The sequence below is a fragment of the Brachypodium distachyon genome, chromosome 2 (assembly GCF_000005505.3).
Source record: "Brachypodium distachyon strain Bd21 chromosome 2, Brachypodium_distachyon_v3.0, whole genome shotgun sequence".
In the NCBI taxonomy this organism is placed as follows: domain Eukaryota; kingdom Viridiplantae; phylum Streptophyta; class Magnoliopsida; order Poales; family Poaceae; genus Brachypodium; species Brachypodium distachyon.
This window is the reverse complement of record NC_016132.3, coordinates 8600910-8619213: the sequence shown is the minus strand read 5'-3', so window position 1 is coordinate 8619213 and position 18304 is coordinate 8600910. Positions and strand designations below refer to the sequence as shown.

The 18304-nt window shown below is 43.5% G+C and overlaps 1 protein-coding gene and 1 pseudogene across 2 annotated transcripts; one reads left to right on the top strand and one right to left on the bottom strand.

Moving 5' to 3' along the window:
- The first annotated feature begins 1397 nt into the window (after positions 1-1397).
- Positions 1398-8202, top strand: LOC100831226 (annotated as a pseudogene).
- A 611-nt stretch (positions 8203-8813) lies between these two features.
- On the bottom strand, positions 8814-11750 carry LOC100830919 (pentatricopeptide repeat-containing protein At2g37320). Of its 2 annotated transcripts, none has more exons than XM_010232468.3 (3): positions 11499-11750; positions 10950-11037; positions 8814-10836 (listed from the first exon to the last, which is right to left on the bottom strand). In XM_010232468.3, the coding sequence occupies exon 3, from the start codon at positions 10725-10727 to the stop codon at positions 9120-9122; it is 1608 nt and encodes a 535-aa protein (XP_010230770.1). In that variant the 5' UTR covers positions 10728-10836; positions 10950-11037; positions 11499-11750; the 3' UTR covers positions 8814-9119. The 2 variants fall into 2 exon arrangements, with proteins under 2 accessions (XP_010230770.1, XP_024316101.1); XM_024460333.1 differs by lacking the exon at positions 11499-11750 and adding an exon at positions 11163-11181.
- Positions 11751-18304: the final 6554 nt, after the last annotated feature.

Here is an 18304-nt window from a genome sequence, read left to right as displayed (position 1 = left end):
CCTCCTCCCTTGAGCGCGCATGAAAATGTTTACCAATAAGACTAGATTTGGTCTTTGACGAGACATGATCAACGAGAAAAAAGATAGAATCCGTTATCGGTCCTCAATCCCCCCCCCCCCCCCCCACCACCCATTGTCTCGTCCAACAAGAGTAGTGATTAGGGTGTCACAGTTGGTATCATCGAGGCTGACAATGATGTACACCACTCTTTTTCTACTTTGATTGGAGGGTGGCCAATGGGGCCATGCGTCTATGGTCGATTTGACTTTGTGAGTTATTGCAAGATAAACATCGAGTTACATGACTTTGAGTGTGATGGGAACATGTGCTCGAGATCGCTCCACTCCTAAGCGGAACTAGTGAGGAGAAGAGCCTGGCCTAGAAGATCGGACATCAACGAGATCAAGATGGCACTCTACAACAGATGATCTTGATGAAACCGTAATACGCACACGTGACTTGGCACTCTGTCATCGCTTTAGTCGCTCCAATCATCTTTGGTGGAGCAAGCGAGCCATCTACATATATAGCCCATGAGATCATGCATGGCCTTGCAGAACGGGAACAAACAATGTGGATGACGACTTGGAGGATGATGAAGACGCAGAGGAGTTCATGGATCGAGAAGTTTGTGAGGAACTAGATAAGTTTGTCATGTTGGAACAGGATCTAGGCTCTAATACCATGTAAACAAACACATGTGTAGGTTTTATGGATTGTTGGTGCTCAATCGATTGACCTCTCTTTTATATATTCACATACATACATGGTTACATGTTCCATTTGGTTGGAGATTACAATACATGCGTTTAAGCCATAAAAAAAAGTGGTTTAGCCACTTGTTTCAGAGTCTTTTTTACTTTTGGCCAATATGCACGGTTGTTTGCATATGTTGATGCAGAGGCCGGGGAGGGGGGGGGGGGGAGGGTCTCCCTTCTCTTAGGATAAAGCTATCTACCTGGTGTAATAAGTTGACGAGGTAACCTAGGTTTTAAAATAAGCGAGATCTAGGGGGCATGGGTTTTAGTTGAAAGTTAATGATTTTTGTTTGAGGACTTCATAATTTTTATTGAGAGTTGATGGCTTCGTTAAAAATCTCAATGTAATTTGTGGAAGTTCCTAGATTTTAGTTGGTAAGCTTTCAAAACTTGGCCATGATAAATTTTAGTTCAAGTTTTGAATTAATTTATTTTAATCGAAAACAATCTAAAATTGTTTTATAATTTCTTGAAAAATGGAGAATAATCATGAATGATGGACGAGCTTTCCAAGAACCCCCAGCTTCTAGAATGTCAGAAAGTGATGGCGATCGCCTGAAACCAACTTAAGCTTACTGTCCACATGAGCTTAGTGTGTGGAAGCCATGAGCTTAAGCAGGAACTTGATGACGACAAAGATGGGGGAAACCACCGGCGGGGGAGATGCTTCGGGTTGGGACCTTCACTGGAGGATGCTTGCTGGCGGTCCCATCTTGGTGGTGGCGTGGATCCGCAAGAGGAAGGGCGTCTGGCTACTCAACTCAGAGGATGAGGGAGAGGGTGGCTGGCGGGGGGTGGCGAATGGACTAGTCGAACTGGGTGGGGGTTCGGGAAGACCCTCAAGGGTACTTTCGCTGTAATTTCAAGAAATAGTAGTGGCAATGGTGTGAGGGGGTACTGAGAAGCACAGGAAACACCTATTCCGTCTTTCGTACCAACGGGAAAATGAAAAGGCTTCAGGAATAAGCAGGCTAGAAGTTTTCCCTTATACTGTAGATTGCTTAAGGCTTCCTCGGACCTAGTCACAACAAGCCGTCTAGAAAGGGGCAATAAAAAAAAGCTACTCCCTTCGGCCCAGCTGATTACAATTAGCATAAGTAGGAACTTATCAGGGCGGATTAGACCGATACTCCGCAGAGAACCAATGTGCTCTCTTACAAAATACTCCCTCGGTTTGGGTTTATAAGGCCCATGCGAAAATTTATGCCAACTTGATCAAAAATTACATTGGTAGTATGAGATTATTACGGCACAAAAGATATATTGTTAGATTTGTATTGAAAAAATTCTTTCTAATGATATAACTAAAATAATTTAAATAATTATTGATTAAAGTGTGGCACAAACTTGATGAACCTTATAATAAATCCAAACAGAGCGAGTAAAGAATACAGAGTAGTAGAACGCTCGCTTAAAAAACGTAGTAGAATACTGTGCTTTAATGGCCTCCCATGCCGGTCATTTCTTCTTCTATCGATCCTCTCTATTTAATGCTCGCAAGATCGATCTAAGGCGAGGATGACATGTGGGATCCCGTTACATCAGGGCCCACATCACAGAGAGGCGAGCTCACCCAGGTGTCAGTCCATGACGAGGAAGTCAGAGGGTTTCTTTCTTTCTTTCGCTCTGCCGATATGTACCCAAGGCTATTGGGGTTTTGTAGTGGGTGAGCAGGGGAAGCTAGCCAGCCAAGGAGCCGGCGGAGGAGGGTTTTCGTCTCCCGGCCGAGGAGGAAGCCTTCGGGTCATCTTCTTCTTCTTCTTCTTCTTCTTCTTCTCCCTCTCGTCGCGTTGCGTCTTCTGCGCTGATCCACCCAGGTGAGACCTCCTGATTGCATTTCCCCTAGCTTGAAGGCGGATTCCTTCTTCTCCTACCTCTGTCTTCGTGGTTGATTATATTCTTGTTGGGCTTGTTTCCGAAGATGCATTTCTCTTGTTTTTATGCCGACCGATCGTCGAGATGCCTGCACGGCCATGGCCCATGGCAGTCGCTAGACACACAGATCGGTGGTTTTTCGTTTGGGGTTTTGCCGGCTGCTGCAGTACCCGGCACCCGACGTTCCGTTTATTCGATTGAGGAATATTTCCAATTTTCCATGGATGCATGGTGATATATCCGTGGTTTTGGGGATTTTGCCTGCCTGCAGCTAGCCAGCTCGTGTGGGGTTTCTACACAGCATTTCTTTTAGCTGATCGATGATATTTTTAGCACTCAAGATTCCGCTAATTAACTGAGCAACCGAGTTCTTTTTACTTAATGGAACAGAGAAATCTTTTGCCTTGGTTTCGAAAAAAAATACAATATATCGGTGGTTTTTGGGGTTTTACCTGCAGAGATCGTCGAACTCGTGTGGGTTCTGGGGTTTCAGCATTCCCTTCATTCAATCGACGAAGTTTTCACGGTTGATTGATTGGTGATGTGTTTCTTTTTGGGGAATATTGATTCGTTAAATTGCCTAATTTGCTGTGGCCTGTGTCCTCAGATGGAGTCTCACGGCGGTGGCAAGGGTGATCCAAGCAAGTCGCCAATGTCCCACAGCGGCAAGGGTGACCCAAGCGGCAAGACGCCTGCACCAGACAGACTTCCTATCTCAAGGCCACCTCCTGAACGTGGCACAAAAGGGCGGCGCATAATGCTGCTCACAAACCACTTCAAAGTCTCTGTCAAAAGAACACACGACTTCTTTTACCACTACAGCATACGTACATTATACATACATACCGGCCTCATCCTAGCTAGTTCACCATGGATCAATCCTTGCTCTTGACATGAATTTCCATGTATATTTTTTGTTATGCGCAGGTGGATCTGACGTACGGGGACGATCAACCGGCTAAAGCAAAAGGCTGCCTAGGCTAAATTTCGTTCCGATGAGCGCGATCGCTGATGCCATGAGAGGCCAGGAATCGGAGAACTCGCTGGAAGCTCTTCGGGTTCTCGACGTCATACCCAGGCAGCACTCCGCAAGACAGTGTGTCATCTTAATTTTACCAAATGCTGCCTGTTAGTGAGTTGTTTGTGGAGTAGTACGTTCTAATAATCCAGCTTTTGCTCTTGTTGGCCGGCTGCAGGGGTTGCCTCTTAGTCCGGCAGTCCTTTTTCCGTGGCGATTTCGGCTCTGTGCAGCTGGGTGGCGACATTGTCGGTTGTCGGGGTTTCCATTCTAGCTTTCGACCCACTCAAAGCGGGCTCTCTCTCAACATTGGTACTCCGTACTATGTTTTTATATAATGCTACTTGTAATGATTTTGTGTTCTCATTGGTAAATGGTCAGCGACAAGATTGATGGTGTACACGTTCGTTGATTGTTCGATTTGTGCAGATGTATCCACGACGATGCTAGTGAAACCTGGTCCTGTGATCGATTTTCTGCTCTTCAACCAGAATATTAATCATACTAACGGAATTGACGGGTACAAAATAAGTGACAACCTAACTTTTTTTCACAAGTGTTCCAATGCTTGAAGAATTGACCATCAGACTCCGTTCTTTGCATGCGATAACCTGGGTCATCATTGACATAATTTTAGGCCAAGCGAGCACTGAACAAGCTGAGGATCAAAACCACTCACAGGAATGCAGAGTTTACCATTGTCAGATTGACTGAAAACATTTGCTCTAAACAGACGTAAGACGATACTCTTGAATTGTGATTTTTGAGCAAATGGTATATACTTCAAATACTCTCTTCTTTTAATACAATTCTTGATCTAGGTTTCCTCTAAACCGACGAGACGGATCTGGTACAGTCGAAGTAACGGTCTATGATTACTTCATGAATCATCGGTCTATGGAGTTGACAGATTCTGCTCATTTGGGTTGTCTAATTGTGGGGAATCCAGAGCGACCAACATATCTTCCCTTGGAGGTCTGTTCGTCTATTGCTGTTCTTGTTCTAAATAATTCATTCAATACAAAACTTTATATTCATTCACTGTAACCAGGTTTGTCATCTGGTGCCACTGCAAAGATACAAAAAGTCTCTATCGGCGCAACAGAGATCAAGGCTGGTTGAGGGATCCAGGCAGAAGCCTCATGACAGGATGTTGAGCTTGTCTAATGTAAGATGCAATTCTTGATACTCTGAATTGAGCTCAACTGCAGTATACATGTTTGTTAAGTCTCGAAAAAAAATCGAAAATGCTGAAGTCTACATCTTTTACCATCCATGCCAGTGGTTGCGTGGAAATAATTATGATTCTGAGCCAATGCTGAGGGAATGCGGCATTTCGATAGCTCGAGAGTTTACTCAGGTTGAGGCTAGAGTACTTCAGGCACCAAAGGTTAATACTGCCCTATTGCTGTTTGCACTGAATGTTTTTGAACGCCCACTCTTCCATCTGAGGTACTTTGTTGACGTGTGTCTAATTCAATCTTGTAATGTGCAGTTGAACGCTAGAGATGACAGAGAGCTTTATATCCATCTAATGGGAGGTGGGACTTCAATAAGGACGTGAGCAACTCCGCACACCTCTGGATTGCACTCCATGTATATGCACCATAAACTTTTTGTTGCCATGTACAGTTGCTGATAGCATTCCCAATTTTGTTGTTGTCCAGAGGCTCTATCAGGCCGTTAAAGTGAACCACTGGGCAGCTGTCGTTTTTTCTGCACGATGCAATGTTCGCGACCTTGTCAGGCGCCTCATCCAATGTGGTGAAATGAAGGGAATTGTATGTTCATCGCTTCATCTGATCTTGTGATTTTTGAAAAAACATTCTTGTATAGCTCAACCAGTTTGATTTGCAGGAAATGGACCAACCTCATGCTATAATTTAGGAGAGGCCTCAAATGAGACAGCATTCTCCGGTGAAAAGGGTGGATGATATGATTCAGCAGATAAGAACAGAGTTTCCCAAAGGACCATCCTAGTTTATCCTGTGTGTTCTTCCCGAGAAAAACTGTGACATCTATGGTTTGCTCTGCTAGCCCAGCCTTGCAAATAAGCTTTACTACGCATATATCTAGCATCCAAACATTTCTTGTTCTTATCAGGACCATGGAAGCGCAGATGTCTTGCAGATCATGGTATTGTTACACAATGCTTGGTTCCTCCTGCCAACATCAAAGATCAGTACCTCACAAATGTGCTGCTAAAGATAAATGCCAAGGTTTGCGGCATGATCTGCATTTCTATGTTCAGTCTACCTCATAATTTGGATTTGTTAGCTGAAATCTAGATGATTTGCTTTTTTTCTTTTGCCAATCCGCTTGGTGGATTGAATTCATTGCTGCATAGTGAAATAACACCTGCCATTCCTCATGTGTCCAATGTTCCAACCATCATCTTTGGTATGGATGTTTCCTATGGTTCACCAGGATCTAATGTACCATCAGTTGCCGCCGTAAGTATCATATTTTGCTTGTGTTTCCAGTTTCCTGCAGTAAGAAACTCATGTGTCAGCGAATGACGCTGGATAGATTTTCTAACGAAAAAATAATTGACACTCATTGCTGTTTTTGGTTTTTGTTCCTAGGTGGTTAGTTCATTCGAGTGGCCACTAATTTCAAAATACAGAGCTTCTGTGTGCACTCAGTCACCCAGGGAGGAAATGATTGAGACCTTGTTTAAACCAGTTGGAGATGATGATAGTGGCCTCATTAAGTAAGATGATGGTGTTTGTCTCTGACATGAGTGCAATTTTAAAGAACTGGTACCTTCTCGATTTTTTTTTAAATAGCAACAATGCTTCCTAATAGTATGCCTTTTTTTTTGTTGCTTGCTGGGATTGGAACGTTCTAGCGATTCTCTAAATGACTTCCGCAGTAAAACCCCAGACAAGACACCAGAACAAATTATCATTTTCAGGTTGGTTGTCTTCCTGAGATTAATATGCGCAGATGCCAGCATAAATTTTCTGTAGAAATTCATCGCTTAATTGTGTATTGTCCCTCACACCCTTTATTTGTACTTCTAAGAATACAAACAGATTCTGAAACTTGACAACGGCTCAAATATTATGTGGTACTCTGTCTCCCTCTAAAAATTTCGTTCTCTTGATTTTAGGGATGTAGTTAGTGAGAGCCAGTTTAATGATGTGCTGGACAAGGAGCTAGCTCCCATAATTCAGGTAAACAAAAATGATACGCAAGTGTTATCTTGCGTCAGTTGTGCATATTAATAACTTTCTAATTGATGCAGGCATGTGAGTTATATGGTAACAAGTATTTTGAAGGAAAATGGTTCCCCAAGTTCACAGTGATAGTTGCACAGAAGAATCATCACACAAGATTTTTCCTGCCGAATGAACGCAAATGTGATGATGTCATCAATGTCTCCCCTGGTAACCTACATCCTTCATCTAATTTTTTCCTCATTTCAATGTCCTTTACAGGATTGCAATACTTTGAAATTGTTAGGCTGTTTGATTTGTAGGAATCATCTCATTGGATACTGTGGCATTCATATGAACTAAAAATAGTTTCATAGGAATCTACACGTGCACCAGAAAACTCTTTAGCCAAAATAAGTTCGATTCTTATACTTTGCACATATATTCCTATCATATCTTTTTGTGACCTTGTGTAGGTACTGTTGTTGACAAGGGAATCTGCAATCCCAGGAAGTATGATTTCTACATGTGTGCACATGCTGGCATGATTGTATGTTCTCTCTACCTTGAGTTGTGATTGTAACTCGCTGTATTTCACATGTTTATTTGAATCTAAGCTATTCTATTCTGCTTGTGTTCCAGGGGACTACAAGGCCAACACATTACCATGTGCTCTACGATGACATAGGCTTCTCTCCTGATGAGCTGCAGGAGCTTGTGCACTCCCTTTCCTATGTGTATGTGCACTGAAGCAGTTACACAATATTAAGTTCTTTTTTTTGCGAATGACAAAATATTAAGTTCTTACCTTGCGTCTGTGATCTACACTCTGGAAATTAAAATGCTCGTGAACTCGGTTTCAGGTATCAGAGGAGCACCACAGCCATCTCAGTAGGTGAGCATGATTTGCCATTACTTGATTTTCCAACAAATGTTAAACAGGGCATGGCTAACCGGTTGTTTCTCTCTCAGTTGCTCCCATCTATTACGCGCACCTTGCGGCGGCTCAGGTGTCCAAGTTCATCAGGTTGGATGACATGTCAGAGACATCGTCGAGCCGCGGTGCTCAGGCTGCAAGCGCCCAGTGCAAGATCTACCTCGTCTGAATAACAAAGTAGCGTCTTCGATGTTCTTCTTCTGAGGCGTGTGGGTTTGCTCTCACCATTGGTTGGTAGTGACTTGAAACTTTTGAACCAGATGTTCCATGGAACCGGTTGTGATGTCTGCTTGACTGCTGATCTATGCTTTTGGTCTTGGCTGGTAGTAATAATGGATGTTATTTCGAAGAACAATGTTTCATTGCTATCATGGTACTTTTATGAGTTCTTTGCTAATAATAGTTTGAACTTTGATAGTGAAATCTTTAAACGGTATTCATGTGCATCTTTTTATAAGTTGATAACGTAGGTTAAATATGTTTATAAATGTGGTCGGAAATCAGTACAAAGAGTTTAGTTTCAGGTTCACAAAAAATATCTTGCATGATTTGTTTTGTGATTATGTACAAGCTAAGCCAGCAAGCGTGCACGTGCAATGCGCACAATGTATATTGTAGGGAAATATTAACACAAATAGAAAATCCTGTGTAAAATATAATGTTAGCCATCAATTTATTTCTTTTAAAAACCACTCAAGGGAAAAACATAAGCCCGATGGTACTCATGAAAGAAAAGGGTGCAATTAAGACTTAAGAGATATAGTATTATTTAGAGGGTTGATTTGTGGATTTATTAAGTATATAAGTTGCAAATAAGAAGAAATTTATAAAGTCAAATTAAGTGTTAATTAAGCCATAAGTTGTAATAAGAAGCAATTACCAAATATTAGACCTAAATCGTGGGGTAATTTGGATTATTCAGACCAATGCAAAAAATAGTAGGGGAGAGAAAACCTTGGGTCATCATCTACTTTGTATTATTCAGATCACTGCAAAAATAGCAGCAGATAAAACATTAGAACTTCATGTAGTCGATGAAGCCAACATTTCCTTCTCAATGCAATAAAATAAAACCTTCCAACCTTGTCTTATGAGATTTCAGTTTACATCTAATAGTCATCAAGTGTGTATAAGGCTACACTGACTGAACATCAAAATTCAAATCAGTGCTAGGTGGGAAACTCAGTGGTAATGCTGTACTATTTTAAACACTTTTGAGGCAGGAAATCAGATGAATCATAGCACAAATCTCTGAGGTGCGAGTCATGTTTTTTCTATAGAACTGACTCTTCAATCTCCATGTACACATGGCTATGTCAATATATAGTCTCGTAATATTTATTCAAAGAAATGTTCAGGGTCATCAAACTCAAGAAACATCTATCATCACATCATACTTGTATTCCATATGAGATTGCAGGCAGTCAAGAACAGACAGGACATTGTTTACTTGGCTCTTTGATCTGTTTTCTGCTGTGAAAGTATAAACCTTACTGCCAATTTCTATCCAGCTGCACCCAGTGTTCGTCTTCAGTCCTCTCTCCTTCATCATCTTCCTCACTCTGGCCACATCACTCCAGCAATCAATGCTGGCGTATAGATTTGCTAACTGTACATGAGTGGCAGCACAACTCGGCTCCAGCTTAAGACGATGTTCTGCAGCATGGATGCCAATAGGAATGTTTCCATACATCCTACAGGCAGACAGTAGAGAGCCCCATATGACTGCATTTGGAGTCATAGACATTGTATGGATCAAATCACACGCTTCATCAAGCAATCCTGCCCGGCCGAGGAGGTCCACCATACACGAGTAGTGATCTAACTCTGGTTCTATTCCAAGTTTCAGCATTGCCTTGAAGCAGCGCCGTCCTTCCTCGACAAGGCATGCATGCCGACATGATGACAGGATGCCGAGGAAGGAGATTACATCTGGCACTATGTGTTCCTTTTCCATTTCTTTCAGTAATTTTAGGCAATGCTCTGCAAGGCCATACTGTGAATATCCAAAGATCATGGAGTTCCAAGAAACTAGGTCCTTGCAGGCAATGCTCTGAAATATAAACTGGGCCTCATCTATACTCCCACACTTCGCATACATTGATATCAGTGCATTCAAGATGTGCACACACAAATCAAAACCCATTCTCAGTTCTAGACCATGAACACTTCTGCCAAGTCCAAGAAGGGCGTGATTTGTGCAAACACTGAAGATAGTGGCAAATGTGATGTCATTAGGTCTGCATGCAGACTGCCTCATCAACTGAAACACCTGGAGGCATGGCTCAACCTGATTATCCTGGGCATAACCAGAAATGAGTGCTGTCCACGAAACAACATTTCTAACTGGCATGTTCTGAAAAACCTGATAAGCATTCTCCAATTGATAACATCTTGCGTATAAGCTGATCAAAGAGGTACCAGAAAGGACAGCCAAGTCATAACCAACTTTCACCAGCAGAGCATGGAGCTGTCCACCTCCCCTGATGGATTGCTTAACAGCACAAAAACTTATGGCAGATGCGAAAATAGATACATCTGCACTTATTCCTCTCCTACGCATCTCAGCAAGTAGCATAAATTTGTTTTCCTTTTTGAATTTATTCATGGAATAACAAGCAGAGATATCACGCAAATCAATGATGTCAGGTAGTGTCGGGTTACTGCTTGCGCTAACAAATTGCGCCTTTCCATTATGCATACCATGATTTTCGGACTGAACTCCCAAGATGTCGTGCATACAGTCGTTGATAAGGCGGCTATGGGACGGACCTTCTGCTTTGCCATTAAAAGCCTTACCTGGAATGAGGAGCAGAACTCTCAGTGCATCATGGATGTCACGACCCACATGCTTTCTTGATCTCGTGGGTGGTGGATGAGTGCCAAAATTCACCACAAGCAGATGATTCGCTTTCAGTGATGATAAAATAGCACGGTTGCTGAAACGGTGCCACAGGAGACGGCTGTACTTGTGCATGCCTGAAGCTGTCCATGGGTGAACAGACCAGTGGACGCAGGATGTCAAAAGCAACACACTCAGCCTCCCTTTGAAAAAGGTCTAGCAGCATGAACAACCAAGTCCACACCTGGAGATGGGAAACAGAGGTCTTGAGTTAGTTATGTTTGTCATGAAGGAAAACTAATAAATTGGTTTCAGCTCTATGCAACATTACAAGCAGCTGTTTGCTGCATTACTAACCCTGCAGCGTTCCCCCCTGCATGCTTGTATGCGAACATCAACATCTGCAGATTCCTCTTGCACGCCAAGCTTGGATGCCAACAATTAACTGTCCCCATAACAACAGAGAAGGTATAGTTAGTAATGGTACTGCACGAGACGATTTTGTATAGAAGTTCTCTTGTACCAATCAGCGTGATTCAAGATAATTGAACGACCTGACTCTGCTTCTACCTATGATTCTCATCGGGTGGTTTGTGGCGAAAGGAAGAAATGTGTCTTTTTCCTCTTAATCATCCCGTTGTAAAATTAACTTGGAACAACAAAATATTGAAAGGGAATCAGCATTTCATCACATATTCATTTGATTTGTACTCAACTCATCGCATATTCACATGATATAACATATTCATTTGATCTGTTGTACACTAATCGTTCCATAAAGATTGGCACGGTTTTGAACTAGAGCTAGTTCAAAGTCACGCCAATCTTTATGGAACGGAGGGAGTAGATGTAAACTAAAGAACAAATATTTGAGGGAGTGGACAGTGGGCAGCAGAGGAGATTTACCGATTGGAATTTGGAAGTGGGAGTCGCCAAGTGGGCAGGGAGCAACGGAGCCACGGAGGCAGCAACGAGGCAGGACGGCGAGCCCGGCGACCTATCGCCGTGGACGGGGCCGAGGGGGAGTCGCCGGGCGCGTCTCGCTAGGTGAGGCGGGAGGGACGGGACGGGGTGATATCTTGAGGCTGTAACCTGTAAGACCGGCGGCGGCGGGCGATCTCTCGATTCAACAGACGTCAGTCGGGAGGAGTCCCCCGATTCGATACGCTCGGACGTTCGGACATTTCCTTGCAGTTCTCAGTTGGCCTCATGGTCTGGCCCAGGGGCGACGTACTGTGCTCAGGTGGGCTGCCCCGGGCCATGGCTACGGGCTGAAAAAGCATTCCTTCACCCGGGCCATGGCCTGGGGCCCAGATTAACCGAATTTGGGGCCCAGATCAACTGAAGAATCATCACGGGAGATTTTTCTTTTTGACATACGTCAAACGGCTCTGCTGGTAACCTCCACACTTCTAAATTTTTGTTCTCGAGTTACGACAAAATACCTTTATAGCTCGTTTGACACCCATCATTTGGGTCTAGATTTCTGGAATTCAAACTTGTTTGGTTGCACGAAATTGGTCATAAGAATTTAATCTCAAATTTCATGAAATTGCACTATAACTAATCCCAATTTGTCTCCAAAAGCCATCATTTTTCTGCAATTATCTATCACTCTACAAATCAATGTCGTAGACAAACATGATTTTTGAACAAGAAATTCAAATTCAACGAAATGAAATCCTATCAAAAATTAGATTTCATTTCATTTCTGTCAAATGAAATGAAACCGTTAAGATTTTCTACCTCAATCCAGAAGTAAGCTTTGTAAAACTGACCCTACATTTTTTTAGGGGGGAACTGACCCTACATTGTACATCAAATGTTTATTTGAATCGAAGTCAATTTTTTTTTTAGAGCAACAATCTGGCTTTATTGATTCAAGAGACAAAGTACAAAAGATCAATACACGAAATAACACAGATAACAAAGATACTCAACAAAACTAAAAGTTTCATTGTTGTGCGACCTTGTGCTGCATAGTAAAATGCTGGATATTTTAGGCCGAGCATGGGCTTCATTTTAAAATATAAAAGGGCTTCGGACTTCGTCTTGACGGCCCATATTAACGAAATGGTAGGGCGCCGTGCCGCCCCGCTTCGGCTCTTCGGCCTCGCGCGGTCGCGCCTGCCTGCCCGCGTTGAGCCTAGCCCAACTTTTTTTTTTTTGAAGCTAAGCCAGAGTCGAAGCAAGAGTCGAAAGGACACTTCACGCTTGTCCCAGTTGATAAGTTGGGCTAGGCTCAACTTATTGGCTTAGCTGGCTTAACTCGACTCGGGTGGGAAACTCAGTGGTAATGCTGTACTATTTTAAACACTTTTGAGGCAGGAAATCAGATGAATCATAGCGCAAATCTCTGAGGTGCGAGTCATGTTTTTTCTATAGAACTGACTCTTCAATCTCCATGTACACATGGCTATGTCAATATACAGTCGTAATATTTATTCAAAGAAATGTTCAGGGTCATCAAACTCAAGAAACATCTATCATCACATCATACTTGTATTCCATATGAGATTGCAGGCAGTCAAGAACAGACAGGACATTGTTTACTTGGCTCTTTGATCTGTTTTCTGCTGTGAAAGTATAAACCTTACTGCCAATTTCTATCCAGCTGCACCCAGTGTTCGTCTTCAGTCCTCTCTCCTTCATCATCTTCCTCACTCTGGCCACATCACTCCAGCAATCAATGCTGGCGTATAGATTTGCTAACTGTACATGAGTGGCAGCACAACTCGGCTCCAGCCTAGTTGGATCCAATATTGTGGCAATGATGAGTGCATGATTCAATTCACTTTCCTTCCAATATTTATCGAATTTTACACTCATTGCTCTAGCCATTCCCTTCACATATTCACTTGTCTGCCAATGCCAATTTCTTAAAGCACGACGAACGCACAACACCACTTGCAGAAACACATGTGTGGTGGGTTTTCTATCAGCTGAAACTATCTTTGTAGCTTCTGCAAAAGCTTTCAAAAATGCTCCAATTCCTTCAGCTGCAATCCGCTCTTCATCGGATGGTGCTGCCACTTCATTAGAATCACTTGCATAGCTATTCAAGACTGTCCTATAAGTCAGCGCTTCTTCAAGCATTGTGAATGTAGAGTCCCAGCGATTTGACGTATCAACGGCTAAGCCGGCCTTCTCAGGTAGATCAAACGTGGTAGCAATTCCATTAAATGCTTGAATTCGTGAGGGTGAGGAATTGATGTGCCTATAGAGATCACGAATCTTGGCAATTCCATTACGAATAATAAGCAAGTCATCTTGAACAAGTATGTTCAGAATGTGGGCGCAACATCTCACATGAAAATCTCTACCACCACGTAACAACCCATGATCTTGATTCTCTTTGAAGCATGCAACTGCTGCTGTATTGTTGCTAGCATTGTCTAACGTAAGCGTAAACAACTTACGTCTGATTCCCCAATCAGCCAATGAACGAGATAAAGCCTCGGCAATTGCTAAGCTAGTATGTGGATATTTCACAACCTTAAAAGATATGATTTTTTTGTTCAGATTGAACTTGGCATCAATGTAGTGTGCTGTGACACACATATATCCTAATTTCTGGTTAGAAGTCCACATATCTGATGTTAGACAGATCCGTGAGTCAAGACTTTCTAATGCACCTTGCAACTGTTTCTTCATCTCCTCATAGGCCTCAAAGCAATCATTCCGAATAGTTTGGCGCCCATGAGTATTAAAAGTGGGTTGCATTGACTCTACCCATTTCTGAAAGTACGGGTCTTCAAATTTTCTAAAAGCTACCTCCGCATGTATACAGAACTTAGCAAGGAGCTCTCGGCTTTTTTTAGGATCAAAGACAAATCCAAGGACTGATTGCTTCTCTTTAAGACTTCCTATAAATTTTTTCCTCTCTTCTTCTGCGATTTTGGGGCAGGCCACACTAATATGATTGATTAGACTACTCGTGCCAGAACTGTGAGTATTTGTCAATTTGAGTCTACAATACAAGCAGACGGCCTTTGGAATCTTCATCTACGAAAACCAAATTTGGCTCAAAATGCTTCCAGACTTTTGATCTCCTAGTATTGGACACCGCTAAGGTCCCATCGGCAGAATTACTAGTACCAGAACTGTCAGACATATTGCTGATATGTTTACAAGCTAGCCTGAAACAATACAACTTAGCAACTTTAAACAAAACACAAACAACACTAAAAATAATTCTACCAACTAGGTTGTTATTTGTGCTGCAAAGCTACTGCACTTGTGCTACAAATCATCAAGAGGCAAAAGAAACTAGGCAAGCTGCGTACATAATCCAAAAAAAATTGCAGATACCTGTACTACGTCTCCTCCTTCTGCGTAGATAATCACAAGTCCTTCTCCTTCCCTTATAAATTGTGACCCGAGTTCTTCAAGAAACACACAATGAATCAATAATCCAAAAAAAAATTGCAGTTAACTAAATATATTCTTTAAAAAAGATACCTGTACTACGTCTCGTAGGATCTGTAGAAGCTTATTGGCGAGCCAGGCGTCAAAATCCTCCACAGACGAAGAGGAGGCAGAGGACGTCGGCGGGCATGGGGCAGCCGGTGACGCAGTGGACAAAGAAAAAAAAATCAGCCGGCGAGATGGGCTTCGGCCTGAGTGTGGAGGAGGGTGGTGGGCGTGGTGCCGCGATAGCCGGAGGGTGGAGGGGGCAAGTTGCCGGCTGTGGATCTGAAGGGTGGCGGCGCGAATCGGGAGAGAAGAGGGAATCGGGGAGGAGAGGAATCATGAGTCAAGGAGTCAGGGTGGACGGGGAGAGACCAGGCCAGACCAATCCAAACCGCATATTCACCTGCACCAAACCGATCCAATCCAATTTTTTTTTTAATCCATTCGGATCCGCACCAACGAAACCTGTTTGAATACCCGCACCGTTACAACCATCTTGATCCGCACCGTTACCAGGCCTACATGCTCCGCGCTCCGACTCTGCTCCTTTCTTGATGTACTGTACGTCGCGGTGGTTGGGGCGCCTGTTAAAGCTTTAGTACTACGAGCAGTACTAATCTGGAACGAGGAACGGCTCCGGTTATCCAGACGAGCAACTTTACTGTGCGGAGTACTCCCTCCGTTTCGGTTTACCGGGCCGTTCTCTCTTTTCACCGCAACCAAGGAGATCGATCTGTGGCTAAGCGAAGCGCGCCCGCCGGCCTTGAAATTCGCCCGGATCTGTTTGCCGCTGAATTAACTGCCATGCAACGCTTGAGTTTCCCATAATAAAAACAGCGATCCGTGGCAATTCTGTGATCTGCGGCGATTTTTTCGGCCATGTCCTCCGTTCCTTGCATGGCCACTGCGCCGGAAGTAGAATCCTCTGAGCCTGCCATGGTCGCGACGGCGGCGGCAGCAGCAGCGTCTTCCGAGGCGGCGGCGGTGGCAGCAGCGTCCTCCGAGCCTGCCATGCCCGCGGCGGCGGCGGAGCTCGACAGGGTCGCGGCGGCGTGCTGCTGCATGCTGGGCTGCTGGCTGGAGGTAGGAGGAGGCGCGTGCAGAAGGAGGAGGCAGGGAGGCCGCGCGCATGAAGAATAGCCGAGGGGCGGTTAGTTTATTAATCTCCTGGCTTTTCTGTTCCCCTTGGGAGTAACTGCTTCGCTTCGTACGATGAGGTTTGCTGGCTTGGTACTCGCGTGAAGGGAAATCGGCCCCATATACTGGAAATCGGGAAAAAGAGAGAACGGCCCGGTAAACTGAAATGGAGGGAGCAGCGGTACCATGGACAGACTAGCATTATTTCCCGTTCTGGACATTCACCCGATGGTTTGGCGGCCCGTTCAAGGAAGCACTGCTCAAGAACAGGCGTGCTACTAGCTTGTATGCGCTATCGATGTTGGAAATATATCGTGTTACTAGTAGACTTGATCGATCGGTTGTAGGAGTACCACACTTAATTAATTTTTGGAGAAAAATGTCACACTTATAATTCCAACAACGAGGCGCGGAGCTTTTGTGATTTCATAAAAGGACAGAAAGAATGTGTTCATGAATTCTGAACTACAACGGGTTGAAACCGGCCAGAAATGTGTTTATGATTCTCAGCCACCGAGCTAGCGATAATAACACAAAATTAACGATTCATAACCAATCTAATGCAATATGTCGTTTCCATGCATATAATATTGTCATTTTTATAATAAAAAAATTAGTTGAGTAAATTGTACTACTCCGTACCAGAAATCTCCGAAGTGAGTTATTTTCTTTCTTCCTTTTTTCGATGGGATTAAATTTTTAGTTGAACCCACAAACTCATAAATTCCAATTTCAGCTCCCTATACTTGGCAGTCATGATCAGTCTTTGTCAGCATCGCACTCTAGAGCTCTAACTTGTTATCGCCCCGTTGATATTGGACCTCAGCGGGTACACCATCGAAAGAGGTATGTGATCGAGTTCATGGTATCACGGCTCCATGACAGCCACTCTATCTTCTTGAGCATCTAGGATAGTGTGCTAACCCCTTTCTTTGTTCACCATTGGTTGGACCGTGCGAAGGTGGAGGAAAGGTCCGCATATGTATTAATTATAGCTTTTCAGCAGACTGATTTTGCTTAAAGAAAACATATGAATTGGCCACAATGTTCACGTCAGCAGTCATGTGGCAATTGGACCAAGAATGACCATAGCTGCCAAGTTGAAGTTGACGGGGGTGAAATCAAGATTTACGGATTTATGGACTAAATTGTTCCTCGGTGACCTGTGTTACAATTTGCGCTTTTCAGTTCATCTTTTGAAGCCTGTCTCCACCCAATAACTCGTGAAAAAGACATGGTTAGCAATTTCGAGTGCATGAGGCAGGTGGCTGCAGCCCATCTGTGCCCAAGGTTACGCCATCGTACAGACGAGAGATACTCACGAATTCAAATTAATCCAAAGAGAATCCTATGCCATGCTCGCTCCGTTGCCGACTTACCAATCTATATTCTGACAAATTGTGCTTACATTACTTCACTTATAGTACCACCATAATATTTTACCTTGTTTGGCAGTAGTTTCATCTCCTCCGCAGTGCTCAGAGTTTTCGGTTACACTGCCTCCTACATCATACATATATTTATCCCCATGCTCAGAGCCAGAGGAGGCTTGGTTACAAGCTCAGTGTGCTTAAACAAAGTGTTAGTTATGGAAGTTTGGGAGTCCTTGGAAATGCAAATATTGGTGTTTAGTGGAGGCAGGTAGCTGGGAGTTAAGTTAAGATAATGGGCACTGCATGGAGTAGCAGGGTTATAGCCAAACTCTGCATCATGACATGACATGACAAGCACCTTGGAGCTCATAATATAACAATAGATCAATATAAAAATTAGTACACCTAACTGTTGACAAAATACTAACTAACTAATCAACTGTGGGAATTAGGGGATGGATGGGTATAAACAAAGTGCGTGCGTGCATCTAAGGCCAGATGGGGTTCTAGTTCCATTGCTCCTAGACTCTGGCCTGGCCTAGTCGTCCTGGACCACAAGCACAACATGCATGTGTTGGCAGATAGATTCTCTGCAATTTTTTCATATGGTACGTGTGCAAATTCTTCCGTTAGTTAGGCTAGGTATATTGGCCGGTGATCTGATCTCTCCCGCGCTGTGTTCAGTTCTTGTTTGCTTGCCTGTGTTGGCACTGTGATCTGTGAGTACACGCGCCTGTCCACTGTATATATTCTGTTCCATTCCTCTGCACGAGCGCGTTCTGCAGAGTG